Source organism: Canis lupus, chromosome 10 (assembly GCF_003254725.2).
Source record: "Canis lupus dingo isolate Sandy chromosome 10, ASM325472v2, whole genome shotgun sequence".
Lineage (NCBI taxonomy): Eukaryota > Metazoa > Chordata > Mammalia > Carnivora > Canidae > Canis > Canis lupus.
Window position 1 is genome coordinate 11,242,815 of NC_064252.1, and position 24,173 is coordinate 11,266,987.

The following is a 24,173-nucleotide window of genomic DNA, read 5'->3' on the forward strand; positions in this document are numbered from 1 at the left end:
CACATGGCAGGTTGGTTTCTCAAGAAGTGATGATGAATGTTCTGGAAGGGATGTAACTGGGCCAGGGAGGGGAGATAGAGCTAAGCACCCTGCTACTTGTCAGCATGAAAAGCCCTTTGTAATTTTCTGTAATTTCTCTGCATCATCTGTGAAGCTAAATTCCATGAGGCCAACAACCTCTTTTTGATTCTGACACTGACATATAGGTGATCAATAAGAATTTATTGAGTGAATCTCAAAGCATTGGGACCTATCTTGAAGCGGACTTAAAAGCAGGAGTCTGTGGGCTCTAAAGCCAGACCAGGGTTAGCTGTTGGCATCATTTCGTTCACTTTCATTTTTAATGAAGGTTTTAAAGGTACTGATTAGTGTGTCGTATGTAGACATCTGTTGGTTGAGGGTGGTAACTGCAAGCTGTCATGGCATGGAGGAAGGTTCATAGTTGCACTTGCTGTTTGGATTTTGAACTGGGGTTTGATTTCGTCTTTACAAAAAAGTATCTTCAGCTTAAAAATTACCAGCTGTTTAAAAGTTTGTGGCCATATTGTCTACCATACAGAGCCAGCTTTCACTTTTATATGGTAGGGAATTTTTGACATTTACAAATACTGCTTTATTTATTTATTTAAAAAAGATTTTATTTATTCATTCATGAGACACACACAGAGAGGCAGCGAGAGACAGGCAGAGGGAGAAGCAGGCTCCATGCAGGGAGCCCAATGCAGGACTCCATCTCAGGACCCTGAGACCATGCCCTGAGCCAAAGGCAGATGTTCAACCACTGAGCCCCCCCAGATGCCCCTAGAAATACTGCTTTAAAAAGATAAATAGGGATGCCTGGGTGGCTTAGTCTTTTAAGCATCTGCCTTTGGCTCGGGTCATGGTCCCAGTGTTGTGGGATCAAGCTCTGTGTTCAGTGGGAGTCTGCTTCTGCCCCTGCTGTACTTTCTCTCTCTGTCAAATAAGTAAAATCTTTTAAAATTTTTTTGGAAAAATAGGGATCCCTGGGTGGCGCAGCGGTTTGGCGCTTGCCTTTGGCCCAGGGCGCGATCCTGGGGGCCCGGGATCGAATCCCACGTTGGGCTCCCGGTGCATGGGAGCCTGCTTCTCCCTCTGCCTGTGTCTCTGCTTCTCTCTCTCTCTCTCTGTGTGACTATCTTAATTAAATAAAAATTAAAAAAAAATTTTTTTTTTGGAAAAACAAAGCAGTAGCTCATAAGGTGCTCAGAAGTGTTGAATATGGTGCAGTTATAAAATGGACTGTTAACAGGAACTTGATAAAAAGGCAAAAGAACATAGGAGTAGTCTCAAGTGTAAGCAGATGGGAGACTCTACATGTTCAGTAATTTATTATATGTAATACCTTTGAAATGATGCACTAACCTTCTAGAATAATATTTTGGATAAGAGACTCCTATTGATTATTTTTAGGAGATGATCCTAAAACATGAATTTTTATTCTTTTTTTACAGCTCTTTAAAGATTCTTCTTTAAAAAACTTTTTAAAGTTTTTAAAAATTGATAGATGTGTTCCTCTCATCCTGTTTCAGTTCCACAGATCTGCTTTCAAAATACAGTTATTTGGGGCATCTGGGTGGCTTGTCGGTTGTCTGCCTTTGGCTCAGGTCATGATGCTGGGGTTCTGGGATGGAGCCCCACATAGGGCTTATTGCTCAGCAGGGAGCCTGCTTCTCCCTCTCCTTCCTCCTTCTGCTCTCTCTTAAAATCTTAAAAATATATATATTTATAATGAGATTAACAGTCAACTAATTACAGTAATATTCCGAATTGCAAAATTTCAGCCTTTTTCCTCATTTTTCTGTTCCTGTCATATTGAATGAATTCCATTTAAACATTTCTCAGAAAAAAAAAATAAACCTTTCTCAGTTAAATTTTAGTATTTTTATGTGTTAATTTTGGTTTATACCTTTCCAGGTCACACCCTGTATTAGGCCTTCTTCCAAGATCACAGCACCCCCCCCCCCCCAATTGACTTCACTGCCTTTGGTCTCCCCCATTTTCAGTTCATTTATAGATAATTTACAGGTAGCTTTATGTTACTTCCTTGATTTAAATACAGAAAAAACTTTAATGATTCTATTTCTTGTTGGATGTTATCTCAAATGTTCTGGGTGTTTTAGACTTTTAGACATGAATGTCTATGACACAGCTACTTTCACCATATCCTTAAACTCTTTTGCCACAACAAAGTTCATTTGCATCCTCTCTCATGAGTTATTTTTATCCTAATGGAGTGGGAATGGCTAAATTCAAAATGGTACTTTGTGACCTTAAAGACGAATCTATGGAGCCTATGATACGGTCTTGCAGGTAGTAAAGACTTAAAATGGCAGCTTTTAATAATACTTTTCTGTATCTGTTTATGACCATAACCACTCCAAAATCTAGCTGAAGTAGCCTTGAATTAACTCTTTTTCCCCTTCTATGTTGTCTCAACTGCATTACTGCTAAGTTGTTCACACTTAAATGTATTCATAGGTTGCTTTGTATCTTCTCTGCAAAAGCAGGTTGTAACATCCATTTGTATCTTCTTCCCCGCCAGGTTGCCTACTGTAGCTTATTGAATGCACAGAGGGCATTCAGTAAAGGATGTTGATTGTCAAGGAAAAACAGCTATGGAGTTTTCTCAAATTTACAAGAGGAAAAGACAGTTTTAAAAAACATCCAGAAAAAGTAATCTTAGTCTGCAGTATTGCAATAATTGCAATAAATTACTTCCATGGCAAGAGAAACAGTCTGACAAAACAGTGGTTTTCAAAGGTTTATACAGTATCAGAATTGGTAAACCTTTGCTTAAAACACCCCCTGTATAAAAGTTTTCCCCCTTTTCTCACATTTATTTTGTTCTTTTTAAAGAGGCAAGTGGGAAGACCAAATGTCTTTCTTTAGTTAAGCACTTTGCTAGCCAGCAGTGGAAGCCCTACTCCTACTCCGGGAGTTCTCTGCAGGCATCCTGTAATGGGGGGTGGGTAAGGCCCCTAACAGTGGGGACCCAGCACTCCGGGGAGAGGTTGCTGGTTTAGAGAGCAAAGATGCGATGGAACGCACTCAGTTGTTAAAACACAAACTTGCCATCTTGGTCTTGAAATCCTTCAGTATTCATCCTTCAGAACTTCATGTCTTTGGTCAATAAAGGAAAACGATTTTTAAGTTTAACAGTGTTAATTCAGCACGAACGCTGGAAATTAATAACTACATAGGAGGGGGTAGCAATTACCTATGTAAACCGGTGCCTCTAAAATTTGAGGTTCCATTCTTTATTTGCTTTTCTCTCATAAAAAATAGAAATTGGAAACTTCTAATAGATTCAAAAATGAAGTAGGAAAAACAAAAGCACAGAATTCTGCTATCCAAAGAATGGTCTAATCACTTGTTTTACTCATTTCCCCTATTCTAATATTTAAAAATTTTGTTCATTTTAAAATTGTACCTTGCTTTTGGGGAGAGTGGGGAATAATGGACCCTCTAAAGAGCTGTAAATATTGAAGTCTAGCTAAAATGTTCCAGGGAACTTCTGCCAAAGGGGTTCCTATATATAATGAATTCTTTGGAAAATCAAAAAACTTTTCCCATTTACTGAGTATTTTTTTAAGATTTATTTATGAATGAGACACACAGAGGCAGACAGAGAAGCAGGATCCTATGGGGAGCCCAATGAGGGACTTAATCCCAGAACTCCAGGATCATGCCCTGAACCAAAGGCAGAGGCTCAACTGCTGAGCCACCCAGGTGCCCCACTAAGTTGGGATATTCATTATTTTTTTAGAAATTGGTACCTCTAAGTCATTTTGTACTCAGCCATGTCTTATTTAAACTATTGTATAAAATGTCTCAGAAGGCTAACTGGAGTCCAGCCTCTTTCCTTGGCTAGAAATTTGACATCAGGGGTTTCAGTGATAAGGGTTAAGGGATGTTAATTTTCAAATGCCTACAGAAGGCAAATCTTTTATAACTCTGTGTTTCAAAAGCACTTTTTTAAAAAAAAAGATTTATTTATTTATTCACGATAGAACTAGAGAGAGAAAGAGGCAGAGACACAGAAGGAGGGAGAAGCAGGCTCCATGCTGGGAGCCCGATGCGGGACTCGATCCCGGGACTCCAGGACCGTGCCCTGGGCCAAAGGCAGGCGCCAAACCGCTGAGCCACTCAGGGATCCCCTCAAAAGCACTTCGAAGTCAAAATTTAATACTTGGGACAAAAGACTTCTCCCTATACCAGCATTTCCCAAAATGTGTTTGGTAATCAAGGAATCTAAGTTCAGAGGGATGGTCCTAGGTTAAATTATTTAAGGTAATGGTTCTCTGGCTAAATATGTTAAGAATCCTGCATAATTTCTCAGCACTTTTACTTACATTTATACATTAAATACCTTGTGTATTCAACGGTTGCAAAGGTTTTCTTGTTGTTTTTAATCAGAAGGCACATTTTTCATCTGCCATTTCTCTCATGGTACAAAGTGATTTAGGGTGGGCTATATATCATAGCTGCTCTGGAGGGACTGGGTTTTGAAGAGTTGTTGTAATATTATTGCCTCACAAAAAGATCATTAAATTTGGTCTTGTCCAGGCTTTATTTGGTGGTAATCAGTTCTGTGTAGTATGTGGACTTTGTTATATTTGCTTGTTTTTAAGGTAACAGTAATGCAAATAAACAGTATTCATTGCTTATAAGAATATTCTTTATCAAGGATCAGGAGGGGTGCCTGAGTGGCTCAGTGGTTAAGCATCTGCCTTTAGCTCAGGTCATGAGCGGGGGTCCTGGGACTGAGCCCTGCATCAGGCTCCCTGCTTGGTGGGGAGTCTGCTTCTCCCTTTTCCTCTGCCCCCACCCCTCCTGTGCACTCTCTCTCTCAAATAAAAATCTGTTTAAAGGAAGAACCAGGAATATTCTAAATTTGCTAAGTTCAGAGGTAGTCATGACCCCTACCCAGTAGGGGTTGTCTTAGACACAACTGTCTTAGACAATTTGTGAACGTTCTTATAGTACAGAAGAAAGTCACTGAGAAAACTTACAAAATCAACTGTAAAACATCTATAAAACACTGTGGAATAGTTCATATGCTAAAGTAGGATAAAATGTTCTCTGAGTGGGAGAGGATCTTATTAGTGATATAATGTAAAGTCTCTAATGAACTCAAACTCTTTTCCTAAACTTTTATTTTACGTATTGTGATGTGGTGTTTGGGTTTTTGGGTTTTTTTTTTTTTTTTGGTTCTTCAATAATCATTCTCTCCCCCCTTCTAAAGCCACGAGGAAGATATAAGGGACCTGTCATAAAAAAGACAACCATAATGTCTCTAAACTTCTCGATAAGCAACTGTTGTAATGAGACAATATACTATGCTCATTTTTTCTGGATTTTCTAGGAAAAGATTATTTCCAATCCAGTATCAGATATTATTACTTTCTAAAGCTAGAAGTAACTTCTTACAACAGTTAAAAAAAATTACAAATGCAAATTTGCTTCTGGAACAAAACACAACATTGATTTCTTAGACTTTAAAAAATGCTGAGAAGCTTTTAATATCTCTGATACATGTAACAGCTCAAGTCTGAACATGATAATTAAGCACCAAAATCAAATTGACATTTACCTGTAGAGACTTCACATTTCTCTACAGTACTCCCCTCCATTTAGATTTATTCACGTTAACGTTTATCATAATTTAGATAGATTAAAAAAAAAGTTGTGTTCAGGAGATTCCTTAAACAGTAAATGCCCATCCCAGCTAACCAGTGTTTCAGTTCTCCGGTCAATTCTGTTTGTTATCTGAGGCAAAAGACCTGGTCTTTAAGAAGATATATTATGCTGCCTTCAAAATATTTATGCCACTTAGTGTTAATTATCCTCTCTGCGCCTGGGCAAGCACCAAAAATGACATCAAAATAAGGCATCTTAAACCACAGCTTTTAGATAGTCACAGAAACAGTCAAGCAAGGGTCTTCATTTTACAAGTAAGGAAACTGAACGTGGGATGGGTTTGAACGTGGGGTTCTTGCAAATTTAACTCCCATGTTCTTTTATCTTGTAAAATTTTACCATGTTGTTTTCTCCATAGAAGGAATTTATACCTGAACTTAGAAGCTGAGGAGCATAACCACCATAAGGGAGTAAGAGATAGTAGGAAAGAGGTCATGCAGGGAGATTTGGGGCTCTGGTCTAAGGAGAGTTGGAATTCCGGTTTCTCCCCTTGGACACTGAACTTGGTTGGTGGAGAGTATACTTGAGATTCGGTTATCCTAAACCCTCACTACAAAGTTTACTTCTGAGTACTTTGCTGCAAAATAGGTACCCTGAGCGTGCTCTGTATTAAACTCAGGTTTGGTTTAGATTTAGTTTGGAGATTATTTTGTTTTACTTGTGTCTAAATGATTTTGATAAAATTTCTGATTTTAAAACATTATTTCCTTAAGGAAATTACATTAAGGCTTGTGAACCAGTTCAGATTTTGGTTCATGTCCCTTTGAAAATTGGTATTGTAGAAAAGTTGGGACTCAGACTGATTGAAAAACAAGGCTTGATGATAAATCGAGTTTTCTGTGCTTTATAGCATACCAAAATCATTTTCTGTAATATTAATACATTCATGTATAAATTAGTTTATTTAAATAAAAATGATCCAGATAATTCAAGTTATTACCAGACTTTTATAAGAAATAGGAAGATCACAAATTCTGTTTAGATTAACAAGCATGATTTGTGTGTATGGAATAAGGTTGGCACAGGAATAGCTCCCATTCGTTTGTGGTTCTCACGTACTCATCACGTGCCAAGCCCAGTATAGTTTCGTTTTCAGATCCTAGAGAACTCTCAGTTGAAAGACCCAAGGCAACTTACATTCCATGAGCAATATATAGCACTTAGACATCTGCTTATGAGTTGCTGTTTTTTTGTTTGATGTTTCCCCTCTCAATTCTTAGATAAAATGTTCTAAGATAGGTTAACTCTCATGATAGCAGGTGGAGAACAGTTGCTTCAAGTTGAGTACCAATGGTAGAACTTTTGTTTTCTGATGACAAAAGAAGGTAGCTTGTGTTGTTAACAGGTAACAATACGTTTACTATGAACCTTAGGATAAAGGCAAAGCATAGTAAAAACACTGTATTCAAATTTATTTGTTGAGACATAATTGAAAACTCTTCTGTCAGTGTGACTACTAAGCTGGAGATTGCCAACGCAGAGGCCCTCATCTGACAAAATGACTCAAAGCCCAACACAGCTTGTGGGAGGGACTGGGACTATAGGTTCCTAGAACTCTTTGTTTACTCATTCATTTGGTTTCTACTCTGTCCTGGGCTCTGAAGACATAAACATGAATTTTAAGCAAGTTGATTGTTTTTTGTTTTAAGTAGAACTTCCCAAGTTCTGTGTGGAAGATGGATTTGAAGAGGAGAAGCCTGGGAGCAGAGACCAGTAAAGCTGCTGCAGTGGTGCCGGTGAGCTGTGATGGCCTAAACTTGACAATGTTACTAGCCATGGAGAGAGGGTTTATAATTTATAATATAACACTTAAAATTAACATCAATCTCGAGTGACTGAATATATGGGATGAGGAAAGAGGACAAAGTATCAAGGACGACTCTCAGGTTTCTCGTTTGGTGGTTCAGAGAAAATCTAGGAGGAAAAGCAGCTCCAGGGAGGAAAATATGTTCAATTTCAACATGATGAGTTGAGGTACCTGTGGGTCACATCCAGGTGGATATGTATAGTGAGAAGCTGCACTTGAATTTGAAGCTCAAGCGAGATGCTAGAGCTACACTTTTGGGGGTCATCAGCATGACAGAACTATGGCATCTGCATCTGCAGAAAGGCAGGGACGCCTAATTGACCTGTTGTTTTGGGGCTCTGTAGATAGAACCTTGCCATCCCATTAGGCCCTTATTTTCTTGGGCCACTGAGACCTGGTTGCCTCTTTTCTCTCATATTTCCTTAGAACATTTATGAAATGAAATATTTCAGTCCTATCATCATTTTTCCCCTGTGCTGGGAATGAATTATAAATGGCACCTCCTCTATCTTCACATATAGCACTCATGGCAAGATTTTGGATATAGTAGGTAATCCATGAATGTTCATCTTCATTGCTTATATTCAGCTGGCTCTCTGTGTACAAAATTTGCTTCATATTTTTCTTGCAGAAACTTCTTTCTTGATTCTCAAGTTTTTCTTACAAATTTCTAAGACAACTTCAAGATTAAGTGGACTACTTGAAAGGTCAGTATCTTCCATTCATCAAGATCAAATCATTCCTTTTGTTATCACCACCACATGTTGCTTGTTGTGATTTGAAAACCACTGTTTCTCTTCTCTGGGAAGGGCCATGGAGTTTGTTCAGTCAAGATCCCACAGGGGGAGTTAAGAGTTGCAGTAACCTGGCATGAAATCCCTGATTCCAGGTGATGATGGGGGGTTGTATTTCACATTTTGCTTTATTTGACAAATATGTGAAAGGCAGTCACTAGAAATATGAACAGACCAGGCTTTGTTGCAGCTGAGTGGCTTGGCAAATTCCTATACAGAGGAATCTTAGGACATAAAGGAGTTGATACTGGGATAGAATCCAGTTGCCCTCTGAATGGGAGTAAAATATCCTTTTTAAGAGCACTGAATTTCTCAGATTTTTCTGGAATAACCACCTTTGTGAGGTATGGATCATGTCCAGGGACTGTAACCTGAGAGGAAAACAAAAAAACAATCTGAGTGATTTCAGATGTTTTGTGGTGCCAACACTAAAAACACCGACATCCACCACTAAAACACAGCCTTTATGAGTCACACATAACCATCTGCCCGGCCTCCCAGGCTAGTAACAGCTTTAGGCCTACTCATTGAATGAGTTGTCCAATGCCTGTTGCCCAGAGTTATGAAGTGCAGTAAAGACAGGTCCTTTATCAGGAGATGTAAGCTAAGAGAAGGAACCTGTAGGTTGATTCTCTCATCTTTTTTATGGAGAGCAAAGGTAAAGTTGACTGTTTCCCTTTGTCCCAAGTCTATACTTAATATCCTGATTGGGTATCGAGATTATACGTGGAATTCTGTTCTCAATTTATTCCATTTTCCTTGTAGCTGATCTGAGTGTACAAGTTTATTGCTTCCTCAAAAGGCTTTGATTTTACCTGGCTTTCTTCCTGAGCCTGAATCTTAAGCTGGATTGATTGATGGAAGAAATCAGGAGAAAGGACAAAAGCCAAACTACAGATGATGTCCACTGAGAAATATTTTCTTTTAAAAATATTTTATTTATTTGACAGGAGAGCGAGCATGGAGAGAGCGAGAGTGATAGCGAGAGTGAGAGAGCACGTGCGTCAGAGTGAGCACTTGTACCAGCGGAGGGCAGGGGAGAGGAAGAAGCAGGCTCCCCATTGATCAGGGAACCCGGTGGTGTGGGGCTCCATCCCAGGACCCTAGGATCATGACCTGAGCCAAAGGCAAATACTTAACCACCTGGGCACCCCTGAGAAACACTTTTATTATATATGGAGAAGGAAGAGAATGGGGACAATTATTTACATAAGCAGCAGATGGTATATATTTTAGTCATTCATTTCAACTTCCAGTCTTGCCCTCCACCCTTGTCCTAGAACTAGTAGCTAAGGCTAACAGGTACTTAGTCTAAATAGAAATGAACAATTAATAACTTTATAAAGGTGTGGCTTATTTTGGGGATTACATGATAATTTATTTATTTATTTATTTATTTATTTATTTATTTATTTATTTTTATTTATTTATGATAGTCACATCAGAGAGAGAGAGAGAGAGAGGCAGAGACACAGGCAGAGGGAGAAGCAGGCAGGCTCCATGCACCGGGAGCCCGACGTGGGATTCGATCCCGGGTCTCCAGGATCGTGCCCTGGGCCAAAGGCAGGCACTAAACCGCTGCGCCACCCAGGGATCCCATACATGATAATTTAGACTCATTACAAGGACTCTCCCAAAGCCCCCCGTTTTTTTTGTTTTTTGTTTTTTTCATGGAATAGAAAGGTCACTATAACAGGAAAATAAAGGGCCTTTTTAGGCACAGAGTCACAGTGAATTGCGGCCTTTCCAGTTCTAGGGGCGATTCTTAAGAGGATTAGCCGTTGATGAGCCCCACTGCTGGGCACCAGGGGAATAACCTATAGGAATAGAAAAGCTCTGCATCCTAAACGTTTATGAATTGAAAAACGTGCTTTTCATCATTTTACCTTCAGGACATAACAAAATACAAAGCCAGTTTTTACTACCGAGCAGATGACCACCTTTTCCAAGGAGTCACTTTGTACAGAAAGACTGCTTTGTAGCTGGCATCAGACCCACTAAGCAAGCAGAAGAATCTTGAGATTCTTAGAGAAAGTCGTATCAAAGAGGAAGAAGCACAGTCTGGCCAATTAAATCAGGTACTTAATTCACTTAGTTCATTCAGATAAATCTGTTTGGGCACAAAGTAACCCAAGCCTCCCTCTAGGAAATGACTCAAACACCTTCATAGAATTAAACCTGGAATTTTACTTGTATTGATTGGAACTCACCATCATTTGCTTATGAAAGGGCTGCAAAGTATGTCTACCACTTGCTTTATATAGTGGTAAAGTTTGTGGATCAAATGTTATTTATAATGAATTTGAAGGAACTTGTGTCCCAATCCATTCTTTAATAGCAGAAATTATGTTTCATGAAATGGGTGTTAAAATGGTATTCCACGAAGCTTGGAAGCACTTTGGCTACATTGTTTAATTATTCTTATTAATAATAAAGTTCATTCCACCTTTCATCATAAAATATATCACAAGAAATAGGATTTGGCTTCTGTTAACACTGCCAGGTGGGAAAAAAGTGATTTGTTTGGATTGTTCCTATCATTCTCACCTCTTCTACTCCCTGCCAAATTTAAGTCTGGTGATGTCCTTTCCTTCTATCCTGATGTAATCACTTTTGGGGCTTTGCAGACTTATTTCAGATTCCTTCTGGGTAAGTACTGCAAGTTCTGAAATGTTTTAATAACAATAATGAGGGCTATATACTCACATTTAATACATAGGACCCAGGCAAGAGGAGAAGATAATACTCTCCTAATTTGTTGGTTTTATAAGGGCAGATATGTTTTCTGTCTTGAACTTCTACAATTACATTGGGTAATGGATTTCCATTCTGGTCAAAAACTTGACCCTTGACACCTGCAAGACAAAAAGAGCATTAAATGTTAACAGCACATTTTATGACCTATGGAAAAAATTTTTTGTAAGTATTTAAGAAAAATACACCCAATTATTTATTAAGCTATTTTAAAATGATGATAATAAAGTATTTAAGGGAAGGTAAACCTTTCCAAAAAATTGAGATATAATTGGGATATAACAATAGTTCCAGATGTATAATGATTTGATATATGTATATTTGTGAAATGATCACAATTTACCTAGTTAACATAGTTCAGGATTTTTCTTGTTTAGAGTTTTATAAATGGATGTTAAATTTTGTTAAATGGTTTTTTCCTGTATCTATTGGGATGATCATATTGTTTTTATCTTTATTTTGTTGATATGGTATATTACACTGATAGACTTTGCAGAGGTTGAGCCATCGTTGCATCCCTGGAATAAGTCCCACTTGATCAAGGTCCTTTTAATGTATTGTTGAAGTTGGTTTGCTAATACTTTGTTGGAGGATTTTTGCATCTATATTCATCGGGGATATTGGCTTGTAATTTTCTTGGAGTGTCATTCATTTTTGCTATCAGTGTAAAGCTGGGTTTGAGAGTGTTTTCTCCTTTTCTGTTTTTTGGAAAAGAGTTTGAGGATTGGTATTAATTATTTAAATGTTTGGTAGAATTCACCAATGAAGCCACTAGTCTTGGGCTTTTGTTTGAATTAGGAATCAAAAACATGTCAAAAGTCTCCCTACTAGTAAAAGGTCTGTTCAGACTTTCTGTTTTTTCATGATTCAGTCTTTGTAGGTGATGCTTCTGTGGATTAACTATCATCTAGGTTGCCCACTTTTTTGGTGTGTAGAGTAGTCTTTTATGATCCTTTGCATTGCTGTGCTATCAGTTGTAATATCTCTTTTGTTTCTGATTTTGAGTTCTTTTTGAACTAAGTGAGTCTAGCTAAAGGTTTATCTTTTTTAAAAAAACAGTTCTTAGTTTTATTGATTTTTTTCTCTTGTCTTTTTAGTTACTATTTCATTTATTTCCTCTTTGATCTTTATTCCTTCCTTCTCCTAATGTTAGGCTTTATTTTTTAATTTTTATTTATTTTTTTATTGGAGTTCAATTTGCCAACATATAGCATAACACCCAGTGCTCATCCTGCCAAGTGCCCCCCTCAGTGCCTGTCACCCCGTCACCCCAACCTCCCGCCCACCTCTCCTTCCACTACCCCTTGTTCATTTCCCAGAGTTAGGTGTCTCTCATGTTTTGTCACCCTCACTGATATTTTCACTCATTTTCTCTCCTTTCCCTTTATTCCTTTTCACTATTTTTTATATTCCCCAAATGAATGAGACCATATAATGTTTGTCCTTTTCCGATCGACTTATTTCACTCAGCATAATACCCTCCAGATCCATCCACTTCGAAGCAATTGGTGGGTATTTGTTGTTTCTAATGGCTGAGTCATATTCCATTGTATACATAGACCACAGCTTCTTTTTTTTTTTTTTTAATTTTTATTTATTTATTTATGATAGTCACAGAGAGAGAGAGAGAGGCAGAGACATAGGCAGAGGGAGAAGCAGGCTCCATGCACCGGGAGCCCAACGTGGGATTCGATCCCGGGTCTCCAGGATCACGCCCTGGGCCAAAGGCAGGCGCCAAACCACTGCGCCACCCAGGGATCCCTAGACCACAGCTTCTTTATCCATCATCTGTCGATGGACACTGAGGCTCCTTCCACAGTTTGGCTCTTGTGGACATTGCTGCTATAAACATCAGGGTGCAGGTGTCCCCACGTTTCACTGCATTGGTATCTTTGGGGTAAATCCCCAGCAGTGCAAATCTATTTTTAACTCTTTGAGGAACTTCTACACAGTTTTCCAGAGTGGCTGCACCAGTTCACCTTCCCACCTATAGTGCAAGAGGGTTCCCTTTCTCCATATCCTCTCCAACATTTGTTTGTCTTCTTAATTTTCACCATTCTCACTAGTGTGAGGTGGTATCTCATTGTGGTTTTGTTTTGTATTTCCCTGATGGCCAGTGATGCGGAGCATTTTCTCATGTGCTTGTTGGCCATGTCTGTCTTCCTCTGTGAAATTTCTGTTCATGTCTTTTGCCCATTTCATGATTGGATTTAGGCTTATTTTATTCTTTTTTTAAGCTTGGTGAGGTATGAAGTTGGGTTGTTTTGAGATTTTTTAAAAATTTTAATTCCAGTATAGTTAACATACAGTATTATATTAGTTTCAGGTATACAATATAGTGATTCAACAATTCTCTGAGATCTCTGTTTCTTAGTGTAGGTATTTATCCCTGTGATCTTCCTTCTTAGAACTGCTTTTGCCGCATCCTATAAGTTTTGCTATGTTGTATTCTCATTTCATTCATTTCAAGATTTTTATTTTTTTGACCTATTGGTTATGTTACTACATGTTGTTTCATTTCTGAATATTTGTGAATTTTCCAATTTTCTTCTAGTAACTGATTTCTAGTTTTATACCACCATGGTTAGAAAAGATAGCCGATATGATTTCAATATCTGTAAATTTATTGAGACTCATCCTGTGGCATGACACATGATTTATCCAGGAGAACGTTCCATGTGCACTTGAAGATGATGTGTATTCTGCTGCTGTTGGATGGAATACTATGTCATTTAAGGTATTTCTGTAGTAATTTTCGGTCTGGATGACCTGTCCATTGATGAAAGCGGGATAATAAAGCCTCTTATTATTATTATATTGCTGTCTATTCTCCCTTTAGGTCTGTTAATACTCACTTTATATAGTTAAGTACTCCTATGCTAGAACATTTTATTGGACTGATTCCTTTATAATTCTGTAATAAGCTTGTCTCTTATTAGTCTTTGTCTTAAAGTCTGTTTTGTCCAGTATAGCTATCCCAGCTATCTTTTTGTTTCCTTTGCATGGAATATCCTTTTTTACCCCTTCACTTTCAGTCTCTGTGTGTCCTTATATCTGGAGTCTCCTGCAGGCAACATATAGATGGATCTTATGTTTGTTTGGTTTTTTTATCCACCCAGCCACTCTGTCTTTAGATTGGAGAATTTAGTCCATTTACATTTAAAGTAATTATTGATAGGTATGTATTTATTGCCATTTTGATGATTGTTTTCTGGCTGTTTTGTAATTCCTTTGTTCTTGGTTTTCTATAGTATGCTTAGATTCCTTCTTTTTTTGTGTATCTATAGGGTTTTTGCTTTGTGGTTCCCTTGACACTTAGATAACTATAACAGTCTATTTAAAGTTTATAATAACTTGATTTCATTTTAAACCTTTGCATGTTTATTCCCATCACCCACATTTTGCATCTTTTTTGTTTTTTAAGATTTTATTTATTTATTCATGAGAGACACACAGAGAAAGAGAGACAGAGACAGAGACATAGGCAGAGGGAGAAGCAGGCTTCCTGTAGGAAGCCTGATGTGGAACTGGACCCCAGGACTCTAGGATCACACCCTGAGCCTAAGGCAGATGCCCAACCACTGAGCCACCCAGGTGCCCATTTTGCATCTTTTTATCTGTGTATCCATTAACAAATTATTGTAGTTATAGTAATTTTTGCCACTTTGTCTTTTAATCTTCATAATAGCTTTGTAAGTGATTAACCACTACCTTTACAACATTAGATTATTCTGAATTTTATTTAAGATTTACCTTTACCAGAACAGCCCAGGTGGGTGGCTCAGCAGTTTAGTGCCGCCTTCAGCCCAGGGGCCTGATCCTAGAGACCTGGGATTGAGTCCCATGTCAGGTTTCCTGCATGGAGCCTGCTTCTCCCTCTGCCTGTGTCTCTGCCCCGCCGCACCCCCCCCATGAATAAATAAAATCTTTAAAAAAAAAAAAAAAAGATTTACCTTTACCAGTGAGTTTTCTGTTACTAATTAGTACCCTTTCATTTCACCTAAAGAAGTTACTTTAACCTTTCTTATAAGGCTGGTCCAATGGTGATGAATTCCTTATCTTTTGCTTGTCTGGAAAATTCTTTCTCTCTCCTTCAATTCTAAAGGACAGCTTTGCTAGATAGAGTATTCTTGGTTAGCAATTTCTTTTCTTCCAGCACTTTGAATATACTGTGCCACTATCTTTTGGCTTACAAAGTTTCTGCTGAAAATAAAAATCCACTGATAATATTATGGGGATTCCCTGGTATATAACAAGTTGTTTTTCTCTTACCACTTTTTAGATTCTCGGTCTTTAACCTCTGACACTTTGATTATAATGTATCTTAGTGTGGATTTGAGTTCATCTTATTTGGAATTCTCTGGCCCTCCCAGATCTGGAGGTCTGTTTCCCTCCCCAGGTTAGGGAACTAACTCTTCAGTCATCCTTTCTTTATAAAAGTTTTCCATTCCTTTATTGCTTCTTCTGGGACCCCTATAATATAAATATTGGTATGTTCGATGTTGTCCCATAAATCCCTTAAGCTGTCTCCACTCTTTCATTCTTTCCTTTTTGCTGCTCTGATTAGATGAGTTCCATTGCCTTGTGTTAAAGTTCATGGATTTTTCTGCTGCACCCAGTCTGCTGTTGAGCCCCTCTGTTGTATTTTTCAGTTCTATTACTGTATTTTTCAGCTGTGTGACTTTTATTTGGCGGTGTCTTTTAGTCCCTCTTTGTTGAAATTCTCATTTGTTCATGCATTGTTCTCCTGAGCTCAGTGAGCATGTTTATGATCGTTATTTGAACTCTGTATCAGGTAAATCACTATCTCCATTTCAGTAAGGTCTTTGAGGCTTTATCTTATTTTGTTTGGAATATACTGCTCTGTTTCTTCATTTTCTTTGATTCTACGTTGGTTTCTATACATTAGATAAAACACCTCTTCCAGTCCTGGAGGAGTGGTCTTTTGTTAATGAAACTTATCCTTCAACTCTGACCTAGCTCTTGGTTGTTTCTCAAATCTTTGTGATTGTCTAAACAGCCCACTTTATTCTTAGGAGTTCCCAGTAGTTGAGGTTGTGCCAAGACCTATTGGTACCCAGATTCAGGCTGATTGGATCCCAGACCCTCAGGCAGAGGCTTTTAAAGTATGCAAATAAACCTCTTTTAGGGCAATACTGGAGAATGGATGTGTCTCCCTGTCCCCTTTACACTGACCCCCTGGGGTGATAGCCAGTTAAGACCGGTTTCTTTGTTAGTCTCTTGTTGGGAGCCCTGAACACAGACCCCACTGGCTACCAGAGCTAAGAGGTATTCACTTGGTTGTAGCCCCAAAACTGGGGCACCATATGCGTGCACAGGCCCCCTTTTGGGAGAGACTGTTGATCTGGAGGGAGAGGGAGTGCAAATATGATGTCTGCCAACTTCTATCTCTGGAGACTATTTTGGGATACCCCTAGATTTGTATTAAGCTAGATACTTGCCCCTCAAGCCAAAGCTTTAAGACCAGCAAGTAGGCCTCTTCTGCAGAAAAACTGGGCATCTCTCAGTTGGCTGGCTTGGCACTGGGCCCTCGCAGGCAACCAGGTGCACCTGTGCAGACCTATAAGAACTATTTCCCAGTTTGCTATAGCCTTGAGGGTCTTGTAGATGCAAGCCCCAGTGGCTTTCAAAGCTAGATATTTTCAGGGATTGTTTCTTGGGTGTAGCTTTTAACAGTTGGGGTGCCAGATGTGGGTGGGGTTCATACCTTTTGCTGCTCAGAGAGAAGCTTGGAGTTGTGAGTACCTTCCTGTTGTGGGTTGCTGTACCAGGGATGGGGCGTATGGCAGGATCACATCTCAACCTCTCCTACTTTTTGCAACATAGGTTTATTTTCATTCATCCAATGCATGGGAATGGCTCAGGCAGTTTTTGGTTTCTTTCAGAGGAAAGTGTCCCATATGTAGCTATAGATTTGGTGTATTTGGTCCCACAGAATGTGGGAGGAGATGAATTCAGGATACTCCTACATTGCCATCTTGAACCAGAACTTGGTAAACTAATTTTTGATGTAACTTAAAAGTTTATTTCAGATATTCCATCTATAGCACCTATTAGCAAAATGGGAGAACCTTGATGACAACCTAAATCCATTCCTGTCCTTTCCAAGTTGTCCAAACTACTGTAGCATTGCTCTTGGTGGAGTTCATTAAATCCTAAACTAAAAAATGCCAGTGTATATACAAAAGTGGGAGGAGGTGGTTGCACCTGGCTGAGTCAGTTGGGGGAGCATGTGACTTTTGATCTTGGTGTCATGAGTTTGAGCCCCACGTTGAATGTAGAGATTACTTTTTTTTTTTTTTTTTAGAGATTACTTTTTAAAAAATGCCAGTGTATTAATTTACAATAAGATACTTAGCTATGCAAGGGACTCAATAGTTTTGTCTCGTGGGAAACTACAAACTACATGGGAAAGTTACAATCACAAGATTTCTTGTAATTAATGGTGTCTATTGCTAACAACAGGAGTGAACATTTACTGACCAGTTAGTATATTTCAGGCTCTGTGGCAAGTGCTTGCCATGCATGTTCTCCTCACATCAACTCTGATGTAGGCAATATTATCACACTTTTGCAGATGAGGAAACTAAGGCTTTGGATTATTAAATAACCTTAAGCTCCTAGAGCTGAGTGGTACAGCTGGGCTGTAAGTCCACACTGAACCGGACACCATACCCCTCATCTCAGAATTTCAGGAATACAGTTAAGAAAAGGCCATTTTAAATGTTACACGTCACATTCCAGTTTGTTCACTCAGTGACAAATCATCTTAACCAATGAGAAGAAGCTACAATGAAAAAAAATGACCATGCACTATTCCCAGGTCATTATACTTAGTAATTATTTACTGGAGCAGAAAACTACGAGACATAGATTGTTTTCCTTCAGAAAAGTTGAAAATGAAATGTAAAAGTTTTGACATTTGGCAACAAAATCTTTGTCTCAAAGGTTAAGCATTGCCTTTTGCTTTAGTTCCTAACTGACTCTGTTGCCTGTGCCCACCCGCCCCCCCTGCACAGAAATTACTAAATGCCGTATTTCCTTCTCACATATTCAACATGTAGCAGCTGTGTAACCTCTGTTTTCAGGTAATTTGTCCTCCTGCCTTTTCTAAAAGTTTCATCTATATTTATTCCTACTACTTGGTACGTATCCTTTGGATTTTTAGGTAGGACCCAACCATAAACATCAGTCATGATTTAACAACCCAATTACACATTTATTCATTGGATACCAGTGGCATTATTCTTTGAAGAAATGTTTTCACTGTGCCCTTCTCAGGAGGTCTTTTGACACATTAGGTAAGTACAGATATGTACCAGTCAGGTCACAGTGTAAATCCCAGGTCACAACACATTCCCAAGACTCACTTTCATCACCTATAAAATGGAAGTGATATGTACCACCTTCCAGGCCCTTCTACTGGCTTAGGAGGCTTTTCCTCTCCAGGCAAGGTAAGCCAGAGACTTCCAGATGGGTCAAAGTCTCAGATGTCTCATAGCAAGTGGGGAAGCTAAGCCAGTGACTGTAACACCGCTTGTCAAATATCAGTACTTTTCCTTAAACCACAGTAATACCAGTAAGAAGGTGTTTGCGCCCATCATCTCTAAGCTTCCTACCAGACACTGCAATGGAGAGAACCTATCAAGTAACTGGACATCGGGTTTCATTATTAAATTGGAAAAAAAAAAAAGTCTCTGTTTTAAACCACAAGGGGGCAGGGGTGGTGTGCTTATATATATTTTAGGTAGCTTGTGCATACCTGATTGTAGGGACAGGGAGATACATATTCTTTATAAAACCTAGTGTAAATGGACTTGTAAGCTCTCCAGATTAATAATAGTCATGCTATAATTTGCATGTTACTTCACAGTTACAAAGCTCCTTCACTGGCATTATTAGGTCAGTGTGATACTTCAGAGCCCACCTTAATTCAGTGCTTGGAAGATAACCTTTAGTGCTAGATTGCAATTCCAAAAATAGTAGTGCAGTTATGTGGAGCATATTTCATTTTCACTTGCACTCCCACGTTGATACAGGTGAAGGAGAAATTTATATTAGGCAGGGTAACACTAAATACAGAAATATGATAGGCTAAATTAGTATGTGACTCATGAGGAAAATCTAGGAGCAAAATACCAGAATATTAATCGAGAGAGGACTCAATAATCTTAATAAATGCTAAGATGCTGATGAAAAGTGACTTCTTTAACATCCCTTATCACAGGGAATCGGCCTACTTCATGAATGTCTCAGCCCTGTGAATTCACCAGTAATCTTTGCACACCTATGCTCTGGGGGGTGGGTGCTGGAGGGGCACCCAGGTTGGTGATATGGGCTCATATTGGGGAGGGAAGCTCAGCTCTGGAGCCCCTATGCTTCTTACTCTTCCCTCATCTCTTTAGCAGGTGGAAAGCTTTGGTGTGAAGTATGCAGAAAATTCCAGGAGCTGTGCAGTTATGTAGCAGGCCTATGAGGTAAAACCTCCTCGACCCAAACCCACACCTACTTTAGCTTGACTTAGTAGCATAACTACTGTGCCAGTTACTTGATAGCAAATTCTGAGGTTTCTTTCCCCAAGCCATCCTGAATGGAGAAAAATAACTTATACCCTGGCAATGCAGGAGAGCCTTCCACACCCTGCCCAGAGACACAGCCTTGTTCAATAAACTTGAACTGCATGACTCCACCACCATCACAAGCACTGTGTTTCTCCAGTACAGCGGTTTTCAAAGCATGGTTCCTGGGACCAGCAGCATCTCCTTGGGAAAGGTGAACCATTCAAGATGTACTAAGTCATGGGGATGGGGCTGACAATCTGTGCTTTAACAAACCCTCCAGTGAGTCTGCTGTACAGGTTTGAGAACTACCACCCTTATCCCATTTAGTCCGTCCATCTGTGTTAAGGGCTAGATAGCTGTCTAAAAGACCAGACTGGGAAGACTGTCAGGACCAGGTCACTTGGCAGAGTTGCCAGGTGTGGGGTTTAGGTCACCACCCCAGTACTAGGAATACAGTACTAGGAAAAATGCAAAATGGCATGTCCAGTGTCCTCTGAATCTATGATGTTGTGTGACAAGCAAACTGTTGAATCATCACCCATCTAGAAAATGCCGGAGTAATAACTTGTTTTTCTAGATCTTTTGCCAGACTTCTCAGTCAGTCAACATGAAGATTTTGAAGTACTCTGGATTTTCCACCCTCATATTAAAGTAACATACATCATGCTTTCTCTTATATGAACTGATGAGCACTGAATTTCTCACATGCTGCAGATATTCATGCAGAGAAAAGTCTTAATCATTAGTTCTGGTACTCAGAATGAGGCTGTACCCGGAAAAAACAATAGAGGCTTGCATTTTTTCAACCCAAAGTTTGTGCCAGATATAATGTTTCATGTTAGAAGAAATTAAAAAAAAAATCTTACAAACCTAGGTGCACCTGTTTTATATATTCAATTAGTGAAGCTTTGTTTTTATTCCAGAAGAACGGAAGCTTCTCCTCATGAGGATATTTACAGCATGACAGCTCCAACGTAATCTCAAAGCACTGCTCCCAGATGTAGTTGTAATCTTGCATTCCACCTAAACACAAGCATATTTAATTTTTTAAGTCTGAAATTGAAATAGTGTTAAGTATCCCAAGCCTTGGGGACAAGTGAATCAGACAGTTACAAGGAAAGTACATGTAAACAGGAGAAGATGAACTTGACGTATTAGCATTATAGAATCAGGACCTGACATCTTATTAGCCAGGCGTGAACAGGCGATCTAACACTCTCACGTGGGTACCTGGGTCGGAGCAGACTAAAGTTCAGCTGTGCGCCACCTGAGGGGAGGGGAAGGGTCAGTCCTATGTTTTTTTTTTTCCAATCATAACTTACAAAAAGGATTTATCAGTGTACATTTCTTCTGTAAGTTACATCCTAGACAGATATGGAATGATACTTCTAAAAAAAATACTGCTTAGAAACCATAACTACATTTATTATGTGAAGCTACATACACTCATTCGGAGGAATGCCAAAGGCTAAGGGTCAGCGAGCGTGTGCCTTCAGTGGGTACTAGCTGAGGAGTCTGTTAGGCAGCTACTCCCCAGGTTTTACAGACAGACCATCACAGATGTCAAGGAACGTGCCAGTGAGCGCAGAGCCCAGGGCGCAGGCCCTCCTGTCCAGGCCCCGTGCTCTTACCCACTAGGCTGAGCTGCATCTGGGGGTGAGAGAGAGGGTGCCGGGCGGCTCTCGGGAGCGGAGGGACCCAGGCCCCCTGAGGCCGCTGTGGTACCCAAGCTCACCGTCCAGTTCTCACCTATGGAGACTATTTCGAAAGGGTCATAATCCTGTTTCATATTTTCTAAGATGCAAAAATTTTCATATTTAAAAATCTCTGAGTTGGGAGGTGTGTTAAACTCGATGGCTGAAAAACCCAGTTGTCATTAGTTTGGCCAGAAACGTTTTTCTTTCATCCTTGGAGGTACGGTGTTTTATCCTCAGTGGCATCTTGGATTTGGTGAAATCACTGCAGGCCAGCAGGGTACTTGGGAAGTACTGACTTAGCAAAAAGCCTCATGCTAAGAAAATAGTCAAACAATTATCAACGTGTTATTTACGTTAAGTAGCAGCTATGGAGGTCTAGATTCTAGCGGGAAGGATTTCTCCCTTCTTGGTACTTACTTCCCTTCTAAGGCTTGTACTTGTGTTTCTCTCTGACCTCGTTTTCACCAAGAAATAGAGGAAGAGACAGAAAGCCAAGTCCTGGGGAGGGGGGGCTCTCGGAGCCGGTGGGAGCTGCGCACGCAGGGTTCCTAGCTCGTCCCCAGGGTTAGAGACCCCGCCTGCGGGGGTGGGGGGGGGGTGGGGGGGAGGACGGAGGGCCACCCCGATGGGGCCAGGCCGCACAGGTCCCGCTTGGGGCTCTCGGGTGCGGCCTCCCAGGCCACCATGGGGAGTGCGCACGGTTGCGGGGGGCAGCTCTGGGGGGGGCTCCCCTTGGGGCGCGGGCCTCCAGCCCTGCCGCTGCTCCCGGCCTGCATTTCTCCTCCTACCCCCGGGCTGCCACCTACCTTCGTCCTTCTATGGGAACATTCCCACCCCCACCCCCGCCCCTGGGATCCCTGCGCGGGGGTCCCCGTGCCCTCCCGCACCTGCCCCCCTATTCCCAGGGCCGAGGAGCCCGGCGGGGGGGGACCCACCTCTGAGCGGATACCAGGCGTAGCCGTTGGTGATTCCGTTGGGGAAGTCCATCTTGTCCTTACACTGATCTCCCTTCTTCATGGTGGGGTTTCTCGAGGCGTAGACGTGGGCGAGGTGTTGGAAGACGTCGTCGTCGGGGGTCAGGCTGCGGGAGTGGGACGTCCCGGTGGCTGCGGGGGACCCACACGTCTCGGCGGGCGCCCAGCGCGAAGCACCTGGCGCCGCCGCCTCCCGTGCCAAGGCCCCTCCTCCCGGACGAGGCCGGGGCTCCTGGGGGGCTCCCTGCACCCCTCCTCCCCACGAGGCCGGGGCTCCTCCGGGGCTCCCTGCACCCCTCCTCCCCACGAGGCCGGGGCTCCTCCGGGGCTCCCTGCACCCCTCCTCCCCACGAGGCCGGGGCTCCCTCGGGGGCTCCCCGCACCCCTCCTCCCCACGAGGCCGGGGCTCCCTCGGGGGCTCCCCGCACCCCTCCTCCCCACGAGGCCGGGGCTCCCTCGGGGGCTCCCCGCACCCCTCCTCCCCACGAGGCCGGGGCTCCCTCGGGGGCTCCCCGCGCCCCTCCTCCCCACGAGGCTGGGCCTCCCTCGGGGGCTCCCCGCGCCCCTCCTCCCCACGAGGCCGGGGCTCCCTCGGGGGCTCCCCGCACCCCTCCTCCCCACGAGGCTGGGCCTCCCTCGGGGGCTCCGCGCGCCCCACCTCACGAGGCCGGGGCTCCCTCGGGGGCTCCCCGCACCCCTCCTCCCCACGAGGCCGGGGCTCCTCGGGGCCTCCCTGCACCCCTCCTCCCTACGAGGCTGGGCCTCCCTCGGGGGCTCCCCACACCCCTCCTCCCCACGAGGCTGGGGCTCCTCGGGGGCTCCCCGCACCCCTCCTCCCCACGAGGCCGGGGCTCCTCGGGGGCTCCCTGCACCCCTCCTCCCCACGAGGCCGGGGCTCCTCGGGGGCTCCCCGCACCCCTCCTCCCCACGAGGCCGGGGCTCCCTCGGGGGCTCCCCACACCCCTCCTCCCCACGAGGCTGGGCCTCCCTCGGGGGCTCCCCGCGCCCCTCCTCCCCACGAGGCCGGGGCTCCTCGGGGGGCTCCCTGCACCCCTCCTCCCCACGAGGCCGGGGCTCCCTCGGGGGCTCCCCGCACCCCTCCTCCCCACGAGGCTGGGCCTCCCTCGGGGGCTCCGCGCGCCCCACCTCACGAGGCCGGGGCTCCCTCGGGGGCTCCCCGCACCCCTCCTCCCCACGAGGCCGGGGCTCCTCGGGGCCTCCCTGCACCCCTCCTCCCTACGAGGCTGGGCCTCCCTCGGGGGCTCCCCACACCCCTCCTCCCCACGAGGCTGGGGCTCCTCGGGGGCTCCCCGCACCCCTCCTCCCCACGAGGCCGGGGCTCCTCGGGGGCTCCCTGCACCCCTCCTCCCCACGAGGCCGGGGCTCCTCGGGGGCTCCCCGCACCCCTCCTCCCCACGAGGCCGGGGCTCCCTCGGGGGCTCCCCACACCCCTCCTCCCCACGAGGCTGGGCCTCCCTCGGGGGCTCCCCGCGCCCCTCCTCCCCACGAGGCCGGGGCTCCTCGGGGGGCTCCCTGCACCCCTCCTCCCCACGAGGCCGGGGCTCCTCGGGGGGCTCCCTGCACCCCTCCTCCCCATGAGGCCGGGGCTCCTGGGGGGCTCCCTGCACCCCTCCTCCCCACGAGGCCGGGGCTCCTCGGGGGCTCCCTGCACCCCTCCTCCCCACGAGGCCGGGGCTCCTCGGGGGCTCCCTGCACCCCTCCTCCCCACGAGGCCGGGGCTCCTCGGGGGCTCCCTGCACCCCTCCTCCCCACGAGGCTGGGCCTCCCTCGGGGGCTCCGCGCGCCCCACCTCACGAGGCCGGGGCTCCTCGGGGCCCCCCGCC

General features: G+C 43.1%; 1 protein-coding gene and 1 long non-coding RNA gene across 3 annotated transcripts in view; one reads left to right on the forward strand and one right to left on the reverse strand.

Annotated features, from left to right (window-relative positions):
• Window positions 1-6,604: 6,604 nt before the first annotated feature.
• The window catches only part of CPM (carboxypeptidase M), a 72,916-nt gene continuing 55,347 nt past the window's right edge, over window positions 6,605-24,173 (reverse strand). For both annotated transcript variants that reach the window (XM_025476646.3, XM_049115145.1), the window contains exons 6-9: window positions 22,291-22,461; window positions 20,529-20,681; window positions 11,029-11,177; window positions 6,605-8,693 (exon numbers count right to left, since the gene is read on the reverse strand). In XM_025476646.3, coding sequence (XP_025332431.3) covers window positions 8,451-8,693; window positions 11,029-11,177; window positions 20,529-20,681; window positions 22,291-22,461 — 716 coding nt within the window. In that variant the 3' untranslated portion in view covers window positions 6,605-8,450. The remainder of the gene's footprint in view (window positions 8,694-11,028; window positions 11,178-20,528; window positions 20,682-22,290; window positions 22,462-24,173) is intronic.
• On the forward strand, window positions 14,975-19,786 carry LOC118355899 (uncharacterized). The gene is made up of 2 exons (XR_007413369.1): window positions 14,975-18,398; window positions 19,503-19,786. It is a non-coding gene; the product is annotated as an uncharacterized LOC118355899 (long non-coding RNA).